The sequence below is a fragment of the Nannobrachium achirus genome, assembly GCF_963921795.1.
Source record: "Nannobrachium achirus genome assembly, chromosome: 6".
In the NCBI taxonomy this organism is placed as follows: domain Eukaryota; kingdom Metazoa; phylum Chordata; class Actinopteri; order Myctophiformes; family Myctophidae; genus Nannobrachium; species Nannobrachium achirus.
The window spans coordinates 24,856,774-24,876,604 of record NC_137815.1 but is presented as its reverse complement, the minus strand read 5'-3'; the positions used below and the strand labels follow the sequence as shown (position 1 = coordinate 24,876,604).

General features: G+C 40.5%; 1 protein-coding gene across 1 annotated transcript in view; it reads left to right on the top strand.

The window, feature by feature from the left end:
* Positions 1–19,285, top strand: part of LOC308286935 (sortilin-like) — a gene marked incomplete at both ends in the record, with an annotated part of 46,174 nt that extends 26,889 nt beyond the window's left edge. The window contains 10 exons of the mRNA XM_080728057.1: positions 761–873; positions 1,386–1,488; positions 2,233–2,401; positions 5,347–5,531; positions 7,440–7,632; positions 8,453–8,569; positions 10,293–10,401; positions 12,770–12,882; positions 15,137–15,266; positions 19,271–19,285. Coding sequence (XP_080584183.1) covers positions 761–873; positions 1,386–1,488; positions 2,233–2,401; positions 5,347–5,531; positions 7,440–7,632; positions 8,453–8,569; positions 10,293–10,401; positions 12,770–12,882; positions 15,137–15,266; positions 19,271–19,285 — 1,247 coding nt within the window. The remainder of the gene's footprint in view (positions 1–760; positions 874–1,385; positions 1,489–2,232; positions 2,402–5,346; positions 5,532–7,439; positions 7,633–8,452; positions 8,570–10,292; positions 10,402–12,769; positions 12,883–15,136; positions 15,267–19,270) is intronic.
* Positions 19,286–19,831: the final 546 nt, after the last annotated feature.

Below are 19,831 nucleotides of genomic sequence, written 5' to 3'. Positions count from 1 at the left end.
TAATCATTTCATCATTAATCATTTCCTCTTTTTGTTCTTTGAGGTTTGTCCTTACAGATGGAAATGTGGCTGTTTTCTTGTGCATTTCCTTATTCTTTAGACTACTCATGCAGTGTGTTACAAAATCATTGTCTACTCTAGACTAAATGTCCAAAATACGACCGTCATTTTTATCTTGCGGCCCTCTGACTTTTTGTATTTTGCTGAGTGGCCCCTGAGCCATCTTAAGTTGAGTAGCCCTGGTATAGAGGGTATCTGCACATTTCTAAAGTGACAATGGAAGGACTTTTTAATACCTCACATTAAACATTGGTCAAATTGTCAAATATTAGAGGCAGAACGTGTGAAAATAGCTGATTTACATGCTCACAAAAGGCGTTTTGAACATGTAGATCGGCAATTTTCTCAATAGAAACCGTGTTATAGAAATTGTGCCTCAACTCTTAGTGCTCGTCAGGGTGGGGTGCTCTCTTTTTTACTTGTTTCACTAATTTCACATGTTTAATCTCTATCCTGTCTGACTTCTGTATCCCAATTGGATAAAATTGGCATCCTGTGTTACTGAACAAACACTAGTGTAAAGCAATATAGCCTTCAGAATATAGGGCTATTTCAACCAAAGAAAATCACTTTCCCCACCGTTAAATGCTATGTCCAGCTTTGAGTCTGTGTGAATAATGTTGTCCCCCCGTATAGAGGTGTTACAGTTAATGTTGTCCCCTCGTATAGAGGTGTTACAGTTAATGTTGTCCCCTGGTAGAGCGCACAGTGGAGACGGTAGTGACCTTTGACCAAGGTGGGAAGTGGCAGACTCTACGCAGACCCCAGAACAGCTTCTGTGACATCGAGACCACCACCAACAGGCCTGACAGAGTGGGTTGTGCAAGCGCGCGCACACACATACGCACACACACGCACGCACGCATGCACGCACTCACGCACGCACACACACACACACACACACACACACACACACACACACACACACACACACACACACACACAATTTTAGAATAATTAATCCAGAGTGATTTACATTAAGCAAGGTAATGGGGCTGTTAAGTATGACATCATTTTGTAGGCAGAAGAGAATTTCTGCCCCCAGTTTCCGTGAATCTTTTTACTATTTTTACTATTTACACATTTTTCTTCTCTTTGTTGAAAGGAAAGTGTTAGAATTATACTTTAGTCGTTATTTTTGTCTCGGATCTGTTGAAATAGCGAGGGACAGAAAATGCTCTGGGGGCAGAGTTCTCCTCTGCCTACAAAATGATGTCACGGCTTAAAAGCCCCATACATATAATAATATTTAGTATTTGTACTGATAGTCAGTGTGTATGTAGTGATGGTCAGTATGTACTGATGGTCAGTGTGTGTGGTTCCAGTGTCGCCTTCACATCCATGCCTCCTACAGCACCACCATGAAGCTGAACGTCCCCATGCTGCCTCTGACACAACCCAACGCTGTGGGACTCATACTGGCTCATGGTAACGCACGCACGCTTGCCTTGCGGCACGCTTACAGCGCACACACACACACACACACACACACACACACACACACACACACACCTTTATTTTTTTTTATTTTTTTAAGTCAAAAGAATCAACACACTTCACTTAGGCCAGTGGTTCTCAACCTTTTCAGGCTGCGACCTCCCAAAATTATCATATTTTAACTGGGGGCCACCCGGCAGCAGAACGTATCTACCGTAAATAATATACGGTATAAAGCATAGAAATGTTATAATTAGCTTCTTCCTCCCCGAACAACTAGACCAGTGTTTCTCAACCACTGTGCCACGGACCTTTGGTGTCCCTTTGAGATGCTTTGGTGTGCCCTTTGAAATTTGACAGTGAAGTCACAATTTAAGGACTTTTATAACCTTTTTAATACCTCAAGAAAGAAAAGAAAAAATACCATGACTGCATCAAAAGTAATCAACAAACTATATAAAAACTGGTAAAACATTGGCCAAATTGTAGAATAATATAAGAAAGAAGCAAGCATTTGTTAAATAGCCACACACACCACCGTATATCTAGGCGTGCCCTGGGATCTTTTGGCAATGAAAAGTGTGCCCTGGCAGAAAAAAGGTTGGGAAACACTGAACTAGACATACTGTACCTATGTCTAGTATGAGACATAGGTATGAGCGATCAGCAGGCCAGAGAAAAGCAAACGAACAAGCTCTGGAGAAACGCTGTTCCCCGTCTGTCCCTCTCGTCCAGGCAGCGTCGGAGACCCAGAGACGGTGCTGTCTCCTGACGTGTACGTGTCGGACGACGGGGGTTACAGCTGGGCGCTGGCACTGAAGGGTCCGCACCACTACGCCATGCTGGACTCCGGAGCCCTGCTGGTGGCCGTGGAGCACAGCAACGCTCCTGTTCACCAGATCAAGTGAGTAAAGGTAGCACTCCACCTCACCGATGTCAGAATTGCCCTCTCGGTCAGCTGGCCCAGGGACTCTGTGCACAAATGCAAGCACAACTACCACGCGGAAACGTGTTGGAAAGAGCACGAAGATCTGCTGTTGAATGGGCGGTGGGTACACTGTTAAATCTGCGGTTGAATGGGTGGTGGGTACACTGTTAAATCTGCGGTTAAATGGGTGGTGGGTACACTGTTAAATCTGCGGTTAAATGGGTGGTGGGTACACTACACCAGGGGTTTTCAAAGTGGGTGACGGGGCACCCTGGGGTGCCGTGACGGCAGTCCAGGGGTGCCGCGAGATAATTTTATAATATTTGGAATTTATTTGGACACTTGAAAAAATATTTAGTATCATTTTAAACTTGAAGTACAAAGTGATTTTCAGTCAGTTCTAACCAAAATGGCTATTATCGCAACGTTTTCCTCGCAACATAATCACTAAAATATCATCACTGTCGGGCAGAAACCTCGTACAGTATCTCCAAGTTTCAAATGTGTACGTCTTTTGGTAAAGCAAAGCCCTGCTTCATCATACAAGACTGTGGCACAAAACTAGTGAAAACAGCCGATCTAGATCTGCTGTTTTCACTAGTTTAGTACATTTTATAGATGATAAATACAAAACGAACAGTTTTGGACATACAAGGTTTCCACCCGACAACGTCTTAAAAAAATATTTATGGGGTGCCCTGAGACAAAAAGGTTTGGGAACCCCTGCACTACACTGTTAAATCTGCTGTTGAATGGGTATGCTGTCGCGTCGGGTTGCAAGTTGTAGGGAAGCGCCAAAAACCGAAAGCCGACCGGATAGCTGCCTGGACGCCTGATGACGTCAAGTTATTTCCACTCCTAACCGGATCAGAAAACCAAAAAATTGTATTGATCCCAGCAGGCTAGGGGTTAAGTGTCTCTTGCTCGTGGGCATTTGTCCATGCCACATGAAGCCTAGAGGAGCCGAGGAATGGAACCAGGCACCAAGACTCCATGGGTAGAGCACAGCGGCCAAATACATATTCATTTGAGGGTCCTTGACATGGAAATATGTTTAAGAAGAACCACCGCATTACATTACACAGTTACAATATGTTTTGCATGTACAATATCCTGACTAATAACACAAAATATTTTAAAGAAGTACTGCTAGATTCCAAAGGTGTAGAAAGCAGACTTTACAGAGAAAGGAATTCCAAGGCACTTCGTCAATAGTGGAAAAATGAGTAGGGACAGGCCTGTTGCAAGTCAAATCATAATCATAACAATAGCGGACAGCTGATATTCATACTTTATTTTTAAGTTGGGGTCAAAAATGATAGTCATGCATTTTTCCATTTTTGTACCATTTGTGGGTCATTATTCTGATGGTGTGCTTTTGTATTTCTCTCTTTGTCAGAGTGACAGAGCAGCACTTGTGGACAGACGGTTCAGTCTTTCCAGTGCCCTTAAGTGCTTCCCTAAATAGTTTGTCTTTAAGAGCTTTCTTGTTTTAAATCATGTCAAAACAAAACTGAGGAGTCTAGACAAGAGTTTAATGATGAACGACACTGAATATTCAAAGAATTCAAATGCTTGTTGATGATGTCTGGTTGGGGCTGGGCCTTGTGGACAAAATCCAAATATTACAATACTTTTTGACCAAATTCCTATTGTACCATATCCTGAAGATAATATCAACTTTTCTTTTTCATTCTTCCAAAATCTTCAAAAATAGCAATAATAGCAGATCCACAAGCTCACAAAGCGTTGTTTTGCATCGCAGCGTGTTTTATCATCGCTTGCCTATAAGGCATTACTTCATTATTGTATCATTGTTGTCTCCAAAGTCTAACTTTGTGTTTTTTTTTTTGTTTTTTTTTTCTTGTTTTTTTTTTTCTTTCTAAATTGACACTTCTACTTGATAATAACTACAGCGTCGCACAAAATCAGCGGTGGAAAAAGTACTCTAATTTTTTACTTAAGTAAAAATATCAATACTGCAATGTAGAAATACTCTGTTACAAGTAAAAGTCTGGAATTCAAAATTGTACTCAAAGTACTTAAAAGGAAAAATACTAAAATGTTTGAAAATATAGCAGATCTACAAGCTCACAACACGCCGCATCGCGACTTGTGGTGCGCTTTTAGATTAGATTTAGGTTTTCAAATAGCCTATGTATAAAATTGGTCTAAAGTGGTTCATGTATGTTTTATAATATAATAATTTGTATCTGCAAAGGAACTAATGACTAAAGCTTTCAAATAATAAGAATAAAAAATTGGCAGACCTTGTAGAAGGCGGACCGTCCCAAGACTCAGGAAGTGACGAGTGGTTGTCATTGGTTATTGGGAGAATCTGCGGGCTGCAAAAAACAGTCGGCTGAGCACAAAAAGAGTTTATCAGCCGCCGGTCATACTTTGGTGTGACCGTGCCCTAACAGAGTATTTCTATGTTGCAGTATTGATACTTTTACTTAAAGCAGGGGTTTTCAAAGTGATCATTTGATAATATTTGGAATTTATTTGGATACTTGAAAAAATACTTAGTATCATTTTAAACTTGAAGTACAACGTTATTTTCAGTCAGTTCTAACCAAAATGGCTATTATCTCAACGTTTTCCTCGCAACATAATCACTAAAATATCGTCACTGTCAGGCAGAGACCTCTCCCCCACTGGTAGATGGGTTTCTGAACTGCCCACAGCGAGACACAGATCAAGTAGAAATAAATGTGTCCTATTTTATCATGAACATTAGTGAGGACTAGTAATATGAAGATAGGTTGAAAAGTGGTGAAGTCAATTTACAATTTAGGGATTTAGCGACTTACATTAAGCAAGGTATACATCAATACAATAAGCAAGATAATACATCAATACATCAAGTAATAAGTGTGAGTGCTTTTTTACACCACTGACTGTGTGCCTCCATGGTGCAGGTTCTCCACAGATGAAGGCCAGTGCTGGCAGGTGTACAACTTCACTTCGGAGCCGCTCCACTTCAGCGGGATGGACAGCGAGCCGGGCTCCCGCTCCATCAACGTCAGCCTGTGGGGGTACAGGAGCGACTTCAGCCAGTGGGTGGTCGTCACCGTCGACTTCCACACGCTGCTGAACAGAGACTGTGAGTGACCGGTGGTGGATGTCTGTCCCAGGTGTGACTGGCCCAGGGAGAGAGGCAGGGTTCCCGTGGTCATGAAATTCCTGGAAATATTTTGAAATTAGAAAAATATTTTTCCAGTACTGGAAAAGTTTTGGAATTGATCAAGGATCCTGGAAGGTCCTGGAAAAAATAGCTATGCATTGTCTTTGGTCTGAAATGACATATTAAACATTGGCCAAATTGTCTCATATTAGAGGCAGAAATTGTGAAAATAGCAGATCTACATGCTCACAACGCCTCGCGTTGCGAGCATGTAGATTGGCTATTTTCACAATAAAACCAAAATTCCTCTACTCTTAGTGCTCGTCAGGGTGCCGGGGTCCCCAGTTGAAATATGATTATTTGCGCATAGGAGTAAGCGACTCGTTATTGAGCTGAATTATTGTTATATAGTCCTGGAAATTGGGTTAAATAATCTGGAAAAGTCTTGAAAAAGTTTTGGAAATTAATTGGTAAAGATGTGTGGGAATCCTGGACAGGGTTTTGAGGTTAGGTTTAGGCCAGGGTTGTCCAAACCTTTTTTCAAAGGGGGCCACATTAGAAAATATGTAAACACCCAGTGGCTAAATGTTTCTCCTGACATAATGTACGTCATCATAACAAAGTCACATACATATGCATCCAAGTGGAGTAGGAGTTGAAGCATTACATTTAGTCTAACTCGGTTCAACAGACAGATATTGTGAAAATAGCTGATAATTCTTTCCTCTTTATTATATTATTTGACAATTTGGCCAATGTTTGACCAGTTTTTATAGTGTAGTTTTATTTATTACTTAAACTGTCACTTCACTGTCATCTGGAGAACCCCCCTGCCAAAACAAAAACAAACAAAAAAACATGCAGGGGTCAACTGCTTTATACTTTGGTAAAGCAGTTGGTTTTTTGGGGAATTACGACTATCACTCCACTGCATAATTATCAAAGACTAATGTTTTGCACTTTTTACTCTACTACATATCATAGGAATGGGCCCACAGGACCTAAACGTATAAAACGTGCCGTGCTATGAGCATTTTTAACACACGTTCTCCTCTGGGCATCTCCTTGGAACAAAACCTTTTCACATGGGGGTCCACGGACAAATACATTTCAATTTAGGGGTCCCTGACAACCAGTGGAGTAGGCAGCCAGTGTGTGACTGTGAGGAGAGGAGCTTTGTTAAAGGGACTACACCATGAATTTAACATTTTTCATTTTTTTCTTGTTTTATGGTCTTCCCAGTGTCTCTTCCAGCCCAAAAAACCCAATTCATTAACCACGTTTGTAGAAAGACCATGTGATCTACTGTCTCATAATTTTAATTTTCGGGGGGTGTCATCACATCTTTAAGTCAAATTCCAAAAGTATTAGCATCAAAATATACTTGAAGCAGCAAACAATTATTTGCCTTTGACTGAGATGTGGTTGAGTAGAAGTACAAAGTATCAAGAAATGGCAATAATAGCAGGCTTGGAATTCCCTATTTTTTAGAGCAAGGCCACTTGGCCTTTTGTTTTGTCAAAAACAATTAACCCATAAAGACCTGAGGCCGAATCTACACATATCCTCTAAATCGTTTGCTATTCAGCGGTTCTCAAACTTTTTCATGTAAGGACCCCCAAAATGATATGTCTTTGGCCGCCAACCCCATCTCAAAAATATTTCAAGGACCCCTAGAAGCAAAGATTTTAGTTAACACATGGGATGCCTAACATGTTCCCACACGTGTTAATGACTCATAACGTGGCTATGACCTTGTACATCTGCTATTTTTGAATAGCTAAGATAGAAAATAATGGCAAAGAAAATGACACACAGATGTAGAAGTATTGAGTACAATACCTGTGTAAAAATGTACTTAAGTTATTCCCACCGCTGCCCCTGCAGGTGGTGAGGGGGATTACGTGCAGTGGCTGGCCCACTCCAGCGGGGACCCCGACGACCCCGGTGACGGCTGTGTTCTGGGATACAAGGAGCGTTTCCTACGGCTGAGGAAAGACGCCGTGTGTTGGAACGGCAGGGGCTACGTCCTGAGCACCCAGCCCACCCCCTGTCCCTGCACTGTGGACGACTATCACTGGTATTATAATGGAGAATAGAAATAGCCAGTCAGGGTGAAGATTGTTTTTTTTTCTTTTTTTCTTTTTTTTTACAGATTTGTATTTGGGCTTTTATGCCTTTATTGATAGCGCAGTAGACTGACAGGAAATGGGTCAGTCTACAGCAGTGACAACACAGAAATGTGTGTAGGGAGGTATAACTACTAAATTGGGGAGAAAATGGGTAAAACGTGACCAGCTACTATTCATGCTGTGTTCTCTACAGCAGGGGTTCCCAAACTTTTTTGTCTCAGGGTACCCCATAAATATTTGTTTTAATCCGAGGCACCCCTACATTATAATTTTCACTCCCAGCACCTTATATTTATAGCATATCGTTGTTGTCGGGTGGAAACCTTGTATGTCCAAAACCGTTCGTTTTGTATTTATCATCTATAAAATGTACTAAACTAGTGAAAACAGCCGATCTACAAGCACAGTGCTTGTAGATCGGCTGTTTTCACTAGTTCTGTGCGACAGAGGTTTCTGCCTGACAGTAATGATATTTTAGTGATTATGTTGCGAGGAAAATGTTGAGATAATAGCCATTTTGATTAGAACTGACTGGAAATAACTATGTACTTCAAGTTTAAAATGATACTAAATATTTTTTCAAGTGTCCAAATAAATTCCAAATATTATCAAATGATCTTGCGGCACCCCTGGACTGCCGTCGCGGCACTCCAGGGTGCCCTGTCACCCACTTTGAAAACCCCTGCTCTACAGTGACTTTAGCTACTATTCATGTAGCGTTATCTACAGTGACTTTAGCTACTATTCACGTAGTGTTCTTTCCTACAGTGACTTTGGCTTTGTGCGGTCGGAGAACGGCTCAGAATGCGTGGAACAGGAGGAGCTTAGGGGTCGTCCTCTGGAGCTGTGTTTGAACGGAACTCTGGAACAACTACAGACCAGTGGGTGAGGATTAGGGATGGGACGATAATCGTTATTATCGTTTATTGCGATTACATTTATGAATATCCTATATAGTTCTTGTCTATTTTTCTCATCATCTGATGTAACCCTTCACCCAGAGCGTTGTATGGAGAGAGTGGCGTCACTCCTGTTCACTTCATGGGGCCAGGTCTTCTACGCACACATCTATTGGTGTATAGTGACAAACCACGAACCGGAAGTTTCCAGAATGCATTGAAGTCTATGAGGTGTAAAGTAGGGAATTCACGAATAGCGATTTTTAGTATTCGAATTATTCGACCTCAAAGTATTCGATTAGTCGAATATTCGACAGGACTGGCCAAACTGTCAAATATTAAGTAAGCAAGAGGCGAACATTGTGAAAATAGCCGATCGCGAGGCGTTTATCTGCGGAACCGAGTCACATTAAATGTAACACCTACAATTCCAAGTGCTTGTCAGGGTTCTTATGACTTCCTATGTAGCCAAGCTTTATAAACCATGAAGAAATATATATATATACAGTATTTTTAAAGACAAAACAAAAAAAATAAAATAAGCGAATATTCAATTTTGGTGAACATCGTCGAATAGTGACTTTGATATTCGAATATTCGAATATTTGGTGACAATGAACCATGTGACTAGCGCTGTTTCTGACCCCGCAGTGGCAGAACTCTCTGATTAGACGACTCTGCCTTCACCCAATCAAGACAAACAATCACAATACCTTGATATCGTGACGTCATCCTTTTCCCCCTTTCTGATTAGCTCCCCATTAGAGTCAACAGCAACCACACTCGCAATTTCCAATTGCATCTTTCTAGTCTTGAAATGATCCTCCGTAATGCACTGGGATCAATTCAATTCACCTTTTATTTGCCGAGCTGCATATCCCTCTATAGCCTAATTGGTAAAACGGACCTGGAAATAACGAACTTGATACAGGCTTTTATTTTTTTTTTGTTTTACTCTCAACCAAATTGTGAGCTTGTAGATCGCAATTTGTAGATTTCTTGGCAAATGTTCCGCGCCAGGATAATGAATGTTGGGGATATTTTGATTATCGCGATAATATCGTAAATTGCAATTTCTTTGGTCACAATAATCGTTACATGACATTTTCATATCGTCCCATCCCTAGTGAGGATATGTATATCGTTGTAAAACACCCTATTTGACTTCATACTACTGTCTGGCCCCCACCAACCCCAGTATTAATGGTGGTATAAGAGCAGCAACAACACTAGTATATCGTCGTTGTCGGGTGGAAATCTTGTATCTCCAAATTTGTATGTTCTTTCGCAAATCATACAAGGCCGTTGCACAAAAGTAGTGAAAACAGCAGATCTACAAGCACACAACGCCTCGCACCACGAGGCATTGTGTGCTTGTAGATCGGCTGTTTTCACTAGTTTAAATCATTTTTAATATGATAAATCCCAAACTAACGGTTTTAGACATACAGGATTTTCACCTGACAACGACGAAAACTGTCGCTGGAGTAGTGGGAACGCCACCGTCGCCCCTTGCAATGTTGTGGCCCTCGGCTTGGTACCCTAGACATAATTCGGCCCTTGGGGAAAACTAATTGGGGAACCCTGTACTACAGCATCACACAAAAGCATCAGAATTAGCAGCTCTACTAATCTATCTAATTGATTCAATGGATCAGTTTGACTGACTGTTGCAACCTTTCCTCATCTCTCTCCATGTTGTCACAAAGATACCGGAAGATCCCCGGAGACCAGTGTGAGGAGGGCTTTCAGCCCAGCAGGAAGGAGGTGGATGTGGGGAAGATGTGTAGGAGCAGCCCCCTCTATCCATGGGCTATGGTCAGTTATACCCCTCTATCCATGGGCTATGGTCAGTTATACCCCTCTATCCATGGGCTAATATGGTTAGTTATACCCCTCTATCCATGGGCTATGGTCAGTTATACCCCTCTATCCATGGGCTATGGTCAGTTATACCCCTCTATCCATGGGCTATGGTCAGTTATACCCCTCTATCCATGGGCTATGGTCAGTTACTGTATACCCCTCTATCCATGGGCTATGGTCAGTTATACCCCTCTATCCATGGGCTAATATGGTTAGTTATACCCCTCTATCCATGGACTATGGTCAGTTATACCCCTCTATCCATGGGCTATGGTCAGTTATACCCCTCTATCCATGGGCTATGGTCAGTTATACAGAGTTCCCACGGTCATGAAATTCCTGGAAATATTTTGAAAAAAAAAAAAAAAAAAACAGTACTGGAGAAGTTTTGGAATTGATCAAGGGTCCTGGAAGGTCCTGGAAAAAATAGCTATGCATTGTCTTTACTTGCGCCTATATAAAATATGAGGCGCAAGTACTGCGTTCAGTTGAAGGTTTTTGTCTGTGGCACACATTGGAACACTGAAGTATATTATATATAATACTTAAATATAATAGATATATATATATTATATATATAATATATAATATATATAATATGTAAACCTTGGAGAAAATATAGAGATATATACTCTATATATATCTACTATATATATATATATATATATATATATATATATATATATATATATATATATATATATATCCTGGAGAGGATATATATATATATATATATATATATATATATATATATATATATATATATATATATATATATATACCTGGAGAGGATATATACCTGGAGACTATCTCTCCAGGTATATATATCCATATATACCTGGAGAGGATATATACCTGGAGACTACCTCTCCAGGTGTATATATATATATATATATATATATATATATATATATATATATATATATATATATATATACCTGGAGCGGATATATACCTGGAGACTACCTCTCCAGGTATATATATATATATATATATATATATATATATATATATATATATATATATATATATACCTGGAGAGGATATATGTCTGGAGACTATCTCTCCGGGTATATATATCTATATATATATCTGGAGATTATATATATATATACTCTCTCTCTCTCTCTCTCTCTCTCTCTCTCTATATATATATATATATATATATATATATATATATATATATATACCCGGAGACTATCTCTCCGGGTATATATATCCATATATACCTGGAGAGGATATATATCTGGAGACTATCTCTCCGGGTATATATATCCATATATACCTGGAGAGGATATATACCTGGAGACTACCTTGATAAAAGGCGCAAGTTTGCTCCTCGTTAGAGGTGCAGTCTTGTTGGTTATTGATTTTGTTAATACCTCTGAAATGACAAATTAAACTTATTGTTATATAGTCCTGGAAATTGGATTAAATATTCTGGAAACATTTTGGAAAAGTTTTGGAAATAAATTGGTAAAAATGTGTGGGAACCCTGGTTATACCCCTCTATCCATGGGCTATGGTCAGTTATACCCCTCTATCCATGGGCTATGGTCAGTTATACCAGTAGTTCTCAACCTGTGGGTCGGGACTCGGGACCCCTTAGGGGGGGTCCCCAAATGATTTTGGGGGGGTCCCCAGATTATTAACTTAATGTGCAACATTGTTTTCTCACTCAACAGTAAACAAACTCAACAGTAAACAAACCAACATAACGTTTAAGTGTATAGAGGAGGGTATCTACACATTTCTAAAGTGACAATTTAAGGACACCTCTAAAATGAGAAATTAAACATTGGCCAAATTGTCAAATATTAGAGGCACATCATTTTGAAAATAGCCAATCTACATGCTCACAACGCCTCACAACGGGAGGATTGAGTTTGGGGTTTGGCTTGCAAAGTACACCGTGATGATGTCATCATGGTGTACTTTGCAAGGCAAACCCCCAAATCAATCCTCCGGCAAATAAGTTGAATATTGAAAATGGGTGGTTCTCCCCGATAAGTACTGTACAGTAAATGTCCGTCATTTCTGTCCACCACTGGTCAGTGGTCAAACCCTCACGTTGACAAACACTCTCCCCAAAATAGCAGTGAACCACACATCTATTTACTGCAATCTGAAAGTCAACAACCACCACCAAGTGGTCCTTACCAGGGCTGGAACTAAGTACATATTTACTCGGGCACTTTAGTTCAATTTTGAGGCACTTTTGCTTCATTTGAATATTTATATTTTTCGGTAATTCATTCTCTCTCTCTCTCTCCCTCTCTCTCTCTCTCTCTCTCTCTCTCTCTCTCTCTCTCTCTCTCAGACTGAAGACAGCTCGTCCCACACAGCTGTCATAGTGCTGGCGGTGATAACAGTCCTGCTGATGAGTGCGGTCGCCAGCGTTCTGCTGATTAAGAAATATGTGTGTGGAGGAAGGTCAGTCAGTCCACCGTCTGCACACAGTTGGAGAGGCCCTCATTGCACGCTATGGAGAGAGATCTCTCTCTATATTGCTGCTGCTACTCAAAGATTTGCCATTTCAGATCATGACAAGTGACAAGTCAGTGGGCCAATTACATGAGTTATATTTCGTTGTTGTCCGGTGGAAACCTTGTATGTCCAAAGCCATTTGTTTTGTATTTATCATTTAAAAAATGATTTAAACTCTGTGCGAGGCGTTGTGTGCTTGTAGATCTGCTGTTTTCACTACTTTCGTGCGACGGCCTTGTATGATGAAGCAGGGCTTTGCTTTGCGACAAATTTGTACAAATTTGAAACTTGGAGAAAGATACGAGGTTTCTGCCCGACAGTGATGATTTACTTTGTTGGCCGCCCAGCCCCCATAATGGAACGAAGGCCGACATTTTATTTTTAATTTTTGAAGCGGTGAAAACCGCTTCCAATGAGTGGCTTTGTGTGTCCCACGCCCATATATGGTCATTTCAGTCCAGAATGAACAGGTTTTTTCAAAAACAAAATGTGTGTTTCATGTCCATATATGGTCATCTCAGTCCAGAATGAACAGGCTTTTTCAAAAACAAAATGTATGTCACTTCATGTCCATATATGGTCACTCCAGTCCAGAATGAACAGGTTTTTTCTGTCCCGTACATCCAGAATATCAGTCCAGAATGAATAGGCTTTTTCAAAAAGCAAAATGTGTGTCCCATGTCCATATATGGCCATTTCGGTTCAGAATGAATAGGTTTTATCTGTCCTGTACGTCCAGAATATGTGTGTAGTGTCCCTCCCGGTCTGATGAATGGATACTTTGAGGATTGGTCAAGCTTCACATGATAATTTGGCCTTCAGGTTTTATCTGTCCTGTACATGCAATAGTTCTCACCTACTACATCCACAACTAATGCTACTATAAAAACCTTATTCAAATAACAATTCAGAATAGAGGTTTTATCTGTCCTGTACATGTAGGCTCTTCAGACAATTCTATACTAAGATTCACCGCTTCACTTCGAACCGAGGTTTGATTTTTTTCCTAATGGCCGGCCTGGACCAGCCGGGAATGAACCGGCCGTTCGGGAGTTGTCCCGCTTTTCCCAATGGCCAGCACGTCCCTGCAGTACATTTACCATGTGGAGCCTTAAAGGAGAATTCCGGCCAAGAAGGCTATATCTTACCTTTAGATGTAATTATGTTCTCCCCAAAAGACTGTTCCCTTTGGTTCTTTTTTTAACAGGCAATTTTGTCCATGTGCCCTACCCGATCATGGCTTCAAACTTGTGCGATTTCTCTCGCTTGAAAATAAAAAAAATTACAGAATAAATGTCGTACATAAGGACTCTGGTCAACCCACTTTCTCGCTTCGCACTGGGCACTGGGCCAAGGCTACATTCACCAAACATGAATGGAGGAGAAGCATTGTTAGATGTAATTATAATCACTGAGGTCAGATATAAAGTCCTCAGCCATCACCTCAGAGACCCTACCACTGTACCGGGGTCAGAGTTAGACCCCACCCACTGCAAGGTAACTTCAGCCCAGCAGCACAGATCGTTTAAGTCCGGCCAGTCTGACCACAAACTCAAATCTTTGCTTCTGGAGGCCCCTGTCTTGAAATATTATCATATTTATTATATGATAAAGGTTGAGAACCACTGACTTATGTACTGTATGTAATCCAGGGGCATAGTTCCGCCGATTTAAAATGATTCCAATACGGAACTAAAACTTCCTATGGTTGGCCGCTAGTTGCGCTGTTTCCCCCCCGGCCGATCGCAAAAAGAATTGTTCTCCATTGGACCCAATTCATTTTCCCCTTTCGTTTTCTAACCTTAATTAACATTTTCATAAATACTTTATGGTTCCTATCGCTAGTTAAAAATGGCCTTTCAATCACCATGATATGCGTTTTGTGAAAATACGGTCCCATTTATGTTAAAATTGATGATAAAGTTGCGGGGGGCGTGGCCAACTAAGCTGATACCAGCCGGCTGTGTTCTTCTTCGTGTGCTGTATTTCGGGAGGCTCCGACCACATTCTCCCATGTATCCCTGTGGTCCCGTGACCGTTGGCAGCCAATAGCATCCTCTGGTGCCTTTACAATCTATGATGGCGACACCCATGCCAAGGACCCAAAACGTGTCATTTGCGCTGCATAGAAACCAATGGCTTCGCTTTGTCCATATATTTTTTACAGTCTATGATCTAATCCAGCATTCCCCTCCCCCAGGTTCCTGGTGCACAGGTATTCTGTCCTACGACAGCATGTTGAAGCCAACGGGATAGAAGGAGTGGACGACCTGGATACACACTCCATGGAGACAGGAAAGACACAACACTACCATGACGATTCTGATGAGGTAACGACGGGACTAACACAACACTACCATGATTCCAGGCGTGTCTAACTGTGTCACTGGTACCGCGCGTGCACGAAAACCCCCCCAAAAAAGAGGAAATTATTCATTTGTGAAGCGGTGAAAGCCGCTTCCAAGGAGTGGCTTTGTGTGTCCCGTACATGTCCATATATGGTCATTCCAGTCCTGAATGAACAGGCTTTGTCTGTCCCGTACATGTCCCGTGCATGCAGAATTGAGGATTGGTCAAGCTTCACATGACAATTTGGCCCTCCAGACAAAATCATTCATTCATTCAGAATTCATAAAAGTATAGAACTAAAGCACATAGAAAGTATAGATCTAGAACACAGAATGTATAGATCTGGAACACTGATTTCAAAGCTCTAGTACACATAGAATAAAAATTCACCGCTTCACTTTGAACCGAGGTTTGATTTTTATTAATGTTAATAACGGTTCTGCACGGTGGCGGAACCGTTGTAGGCTTAATATAATAGGGTTATTATAAAGCATGATGTCTTCGTCAAACCTTGGGAGAAAGCTCACAGTCTGATCTGCAGGCTGCCGTGCGTCGCACAGGCTGACACAGCTATATGTCCAGTTGTATGTCCAGCTAAAAAGAACTGACAGTTGCAAAGTACTGTTATTTTATTCATATTAAGCAAGACACGTCAAAACCTGTCTGTATACTGTCTGATGAGGTATTCTTTGAGACACATACAGTACAGGTATTTCGGGGCTTGGACGAATCCTCCATCGCTTCTCCGGGTGAAAACAACACAGCTTTCACCATTGGAATTGCATAACAGAACGTACAGTACACATTGTTACATTTTATGGGTTTATTTCGTCATAGTGCCACAGATGGTGAAGTGTTGCAGCGAAGTTAAAGGGCCAGTTCACCTCTGGGACAACCAGATCTTATTTTATTGTTGTTTGGGACGAAGATCTGTTTGGGGGAAGTTTGGGGGAAGATCAACACAATCCTGAGTTATTTTTTGTGTTCAATCTGTGTTTTGAGACATTTTAGTATTTCAGCATGAATGATGATGCATTTTGCATCATGATGCAGCATGATGACTCATATGATGCAAAATGCATCATTCATGCTGAAATACTAAAATATCTCAACACACAGATTGAACACAAAAAATAACTCAGGATTGTGTTGATCTTGTCCCAAACAACAATAAAATAAGATCTGGTTGTCCCAGAGGTGAACTGGCCCTTTAAATGCAACAACCACCGATCTAGTGAAGCATGAAAACGGGGCCGTCAAATATTCTAAACATTCCATGATTCTGCCAATAATCATATTCAAAATAACGACATATTGTACTAATTATTTAGGAAACGCAGCTAGTGTGGGGGCTCTCCTCTCACACAGTTTAACAAACAAGAGTTAGCCTAATAAAAATGTTGAGCTCTTTTGAGCTCTCTTGTAAAGTGCAGAGTCATGCATAATAAGCCCCCTTGAATTCCCTCAGAGAGGTGCCATCCATAGCTGCCTCTGTCTCTCTCTCTCTCACGCCCACACACGCATGCATGCTGTTATACAGCTTTGACTGTCTGAATGAACTCATTGTATGGATTGACAAATAGACCTCAGAAAAGCTCCACGGGTAGCCGCCCCCAGTGGCCTAATGGATAAGGCACTGGCCTCCTAAGCCAGGGATTGTGGGTTCGAGTCCCATCTGGGGTGTCCGTTAGCAGAGTGGCGCAGCGGAAGCGTGCTGGGCCCATAACCCAGAGGTCGATGGATCGAAACCATCCTCTGCTAAAAGGCGTGTTTTTACCAGCGTAGCAACTGTACCTACTGACTTGCGTACTGCACTTCATTCAATTCATGTTATCAGAATAAAGTAGAAACTGAAAAATACCAAAAAATACAACGGTTTAATCTGAGACTATTATTACATTGTTGCTGTTTTCATAAATTAAAGCCCCTACTTTATCACACTACAGTGACACACAAAAGCATCAAAAGTAGCAGATTTTGAGCTTGTAGATCTGATATTTTTTTATTCGAATCCTGAAAAGTAACAGTTTTGGACATATGTGGTTTCCACCCGACAGAGACATGTGTTTCATGCTGTGTCATACTGCTGTTAGATCTATTTTCATTAGATTTTGTTGTAGTTTTTTTGTTTTGTTTTTGTTTGTTTTTTAAGAAGATTAACACTTTCATTCACTTCAAGTGTACAAAATATTCAATATTTCTCATTTGTATGTGGTTACACCATTTGACGTTTTCAGGCGCAATTCTGTAATTTTCAACATCCGTGTGTCATTCATTGGGAGCTTGTGCGTCTTCTACTTCTACTTAAAGATGCAGTGCCATGATTTCTCCCCCCTAAAACATGATTATCAGGTATTATGATTATACTAGGAGAAGATTTTATCCAAAAGAAAGAGTTACAATTAGGTTTATAGGTGGCCACACCCACCAGTTCATTAAGAATGCCTGGTTGTCAGGTGGGTGGTGACCCAGATGAAGTTAGCCACACCCACAGTGTTGGGTGAATGGTAAAAGGGGAGGGGATGATTATATGATGTCATTTAATCACTGTTTTTGGATCAACACTTTTGACCCACAAGGTGTCAGCCTCCCGGAAGAAACCCCAAATACAAAGTGTCAAGTTCCCACAGCTTTACTTCCAAATGACAGAGAACAACTCAGGTTTCAACTCATTCAACTTCTTTATTTTCCAACTTTTCAGTTTAATGTTGGCTTTGTTGAGAGTTGATGATCGTCAGGTTGTAAACCTTTGAACACAGAGAAACAAAGAAAGGTTAACAACATTGTAAATCAACAAATAAAGCATCTCTAATCACTATTTTTAAACAATGATTCAAAGTTCAAATTCAAGCGTCTTCAAATAAGTAAGCTTTTAAACGGTAAGTATGCCAAAGGTAAGTATTTAACATAATTAAACTTTTAAACAGCAAGTATTTAAACTTTTAAACAGCAAGTATTTAAGGTAAGTATTTAAGGTTTTAAAGGTAAGTAAAGTATTTAAGGTAAGTATTTAAAGTAAGTAATTTATTTAAAGGTAAGTAAATGTTTTACTTTTTAGACATTCAATCAATTTAATGTTTTCAGGCAAAAGTTTTCAAACATTAAAGTAACAAACTGTTTTATAAACTGTTTTCAAATCACTTAAATGTTTAGATAATGATTTAAAGTCAGCATTTTAAATAAATATTTTAAATTAAATGAGCCATTTAAGCCCTTTAAATTGAATATAGGAAAAGCCCTTTAAATGGAGTAGAAACATATAAAGGAAAAAGGATAGCTGATCTGTCTTAATGATCAGACCTTGTCAAAGACATTTACTTTTTTAACTTAACCTTTTAATATTTTACATCTTTTTAATGTTAGACATTTTAACTTCACATTATGCCTTAAGGAATTAATCAATGGCTTTTACAAATAAAGCTGTCAAACAACTTCAATTCCATAACTTAGTAAACAGGTTTGTTTGGCTGCAGTGACTACTAAACCCAAACCTTTTAACAATAACATAAACAACGCATTAAGCAGCTTTTTAAATGCATTAAGTAAATGAACATTTACAGACCATTGGTGCCTTGGAAACTAATTCAGTGGTGTGGAACTTGGTATCAGCAGTCTGTTGTTCTGGAACTTCTCCTCTCGGTGTTGTTTGTTCACTGACTGAGTGAACAGCACCATTCCTTTTCAGGTGAATTCAACTGCCAATCAGCCAACGCCCAAACGAGCAGCCATCTTTGCAGGCTGCTGCATTTTGGGAAATGCAGTTCTTGCAGAGTGGCTGAGCTGACCATACTGTGTGCAGAGCTGAGATCTGGGATTTGACCCAACACAAAGGGAATACATAATTGCTCATAACAACCACACCAGGGGATCTAATGAAGAACTGTCAACCTAATAGATACATGAAAACCAAAAAAATATATATATGGTACCGCCTCTTTAAGAGGGCTAAAGTGTAACGGCCTCTGTTTCTGTGTTTCCTTTATAGGACCTTTTAGACTAGAAGAGGTGATTCATCAACGCTCTCCAAGTCTTCTTCTCTCCAGTAGCTGTTCCTCTCCATGATGTCTGGGCTGCTCCCGCTCTAACCCTCAACAAGCACACTCCCATCTATCTGCTCTCTGGCTCTGCAGTGCACCCTGGTGGTTAGAGATCTGAACAGCGGGCAGATGACGATGATGATGATGATGTTCACATTTGCTTCCTCATTCCCATCATGGAAGGTAAAAAAGGGGAAAGTTTACGGGGGGCGTGTCACAGCCTTCTGCCAGTATTGCACATGCTCAGTAAAATCTGTCCTGAACGTACACAAAGGCTCAGAGCGTGTGACCATTAAATGGTAGTGTTTGTTTTCTGTCACTCAAGTTCCCGCTGGGGACTTTCTCTTCATTTGCTCAAATTAAATGTTCTTATGCCACAAAACAAGTAGGCCTATTTGGTGCCCTAATAGGCACAACTGTGTTTCATATCCCTGAATGAATATTAGCCTAAAGTTACGGAGGCGGCCTCTTGGTTAGACCTCCCGTTGGTCCGACCAGGTTAACATTCA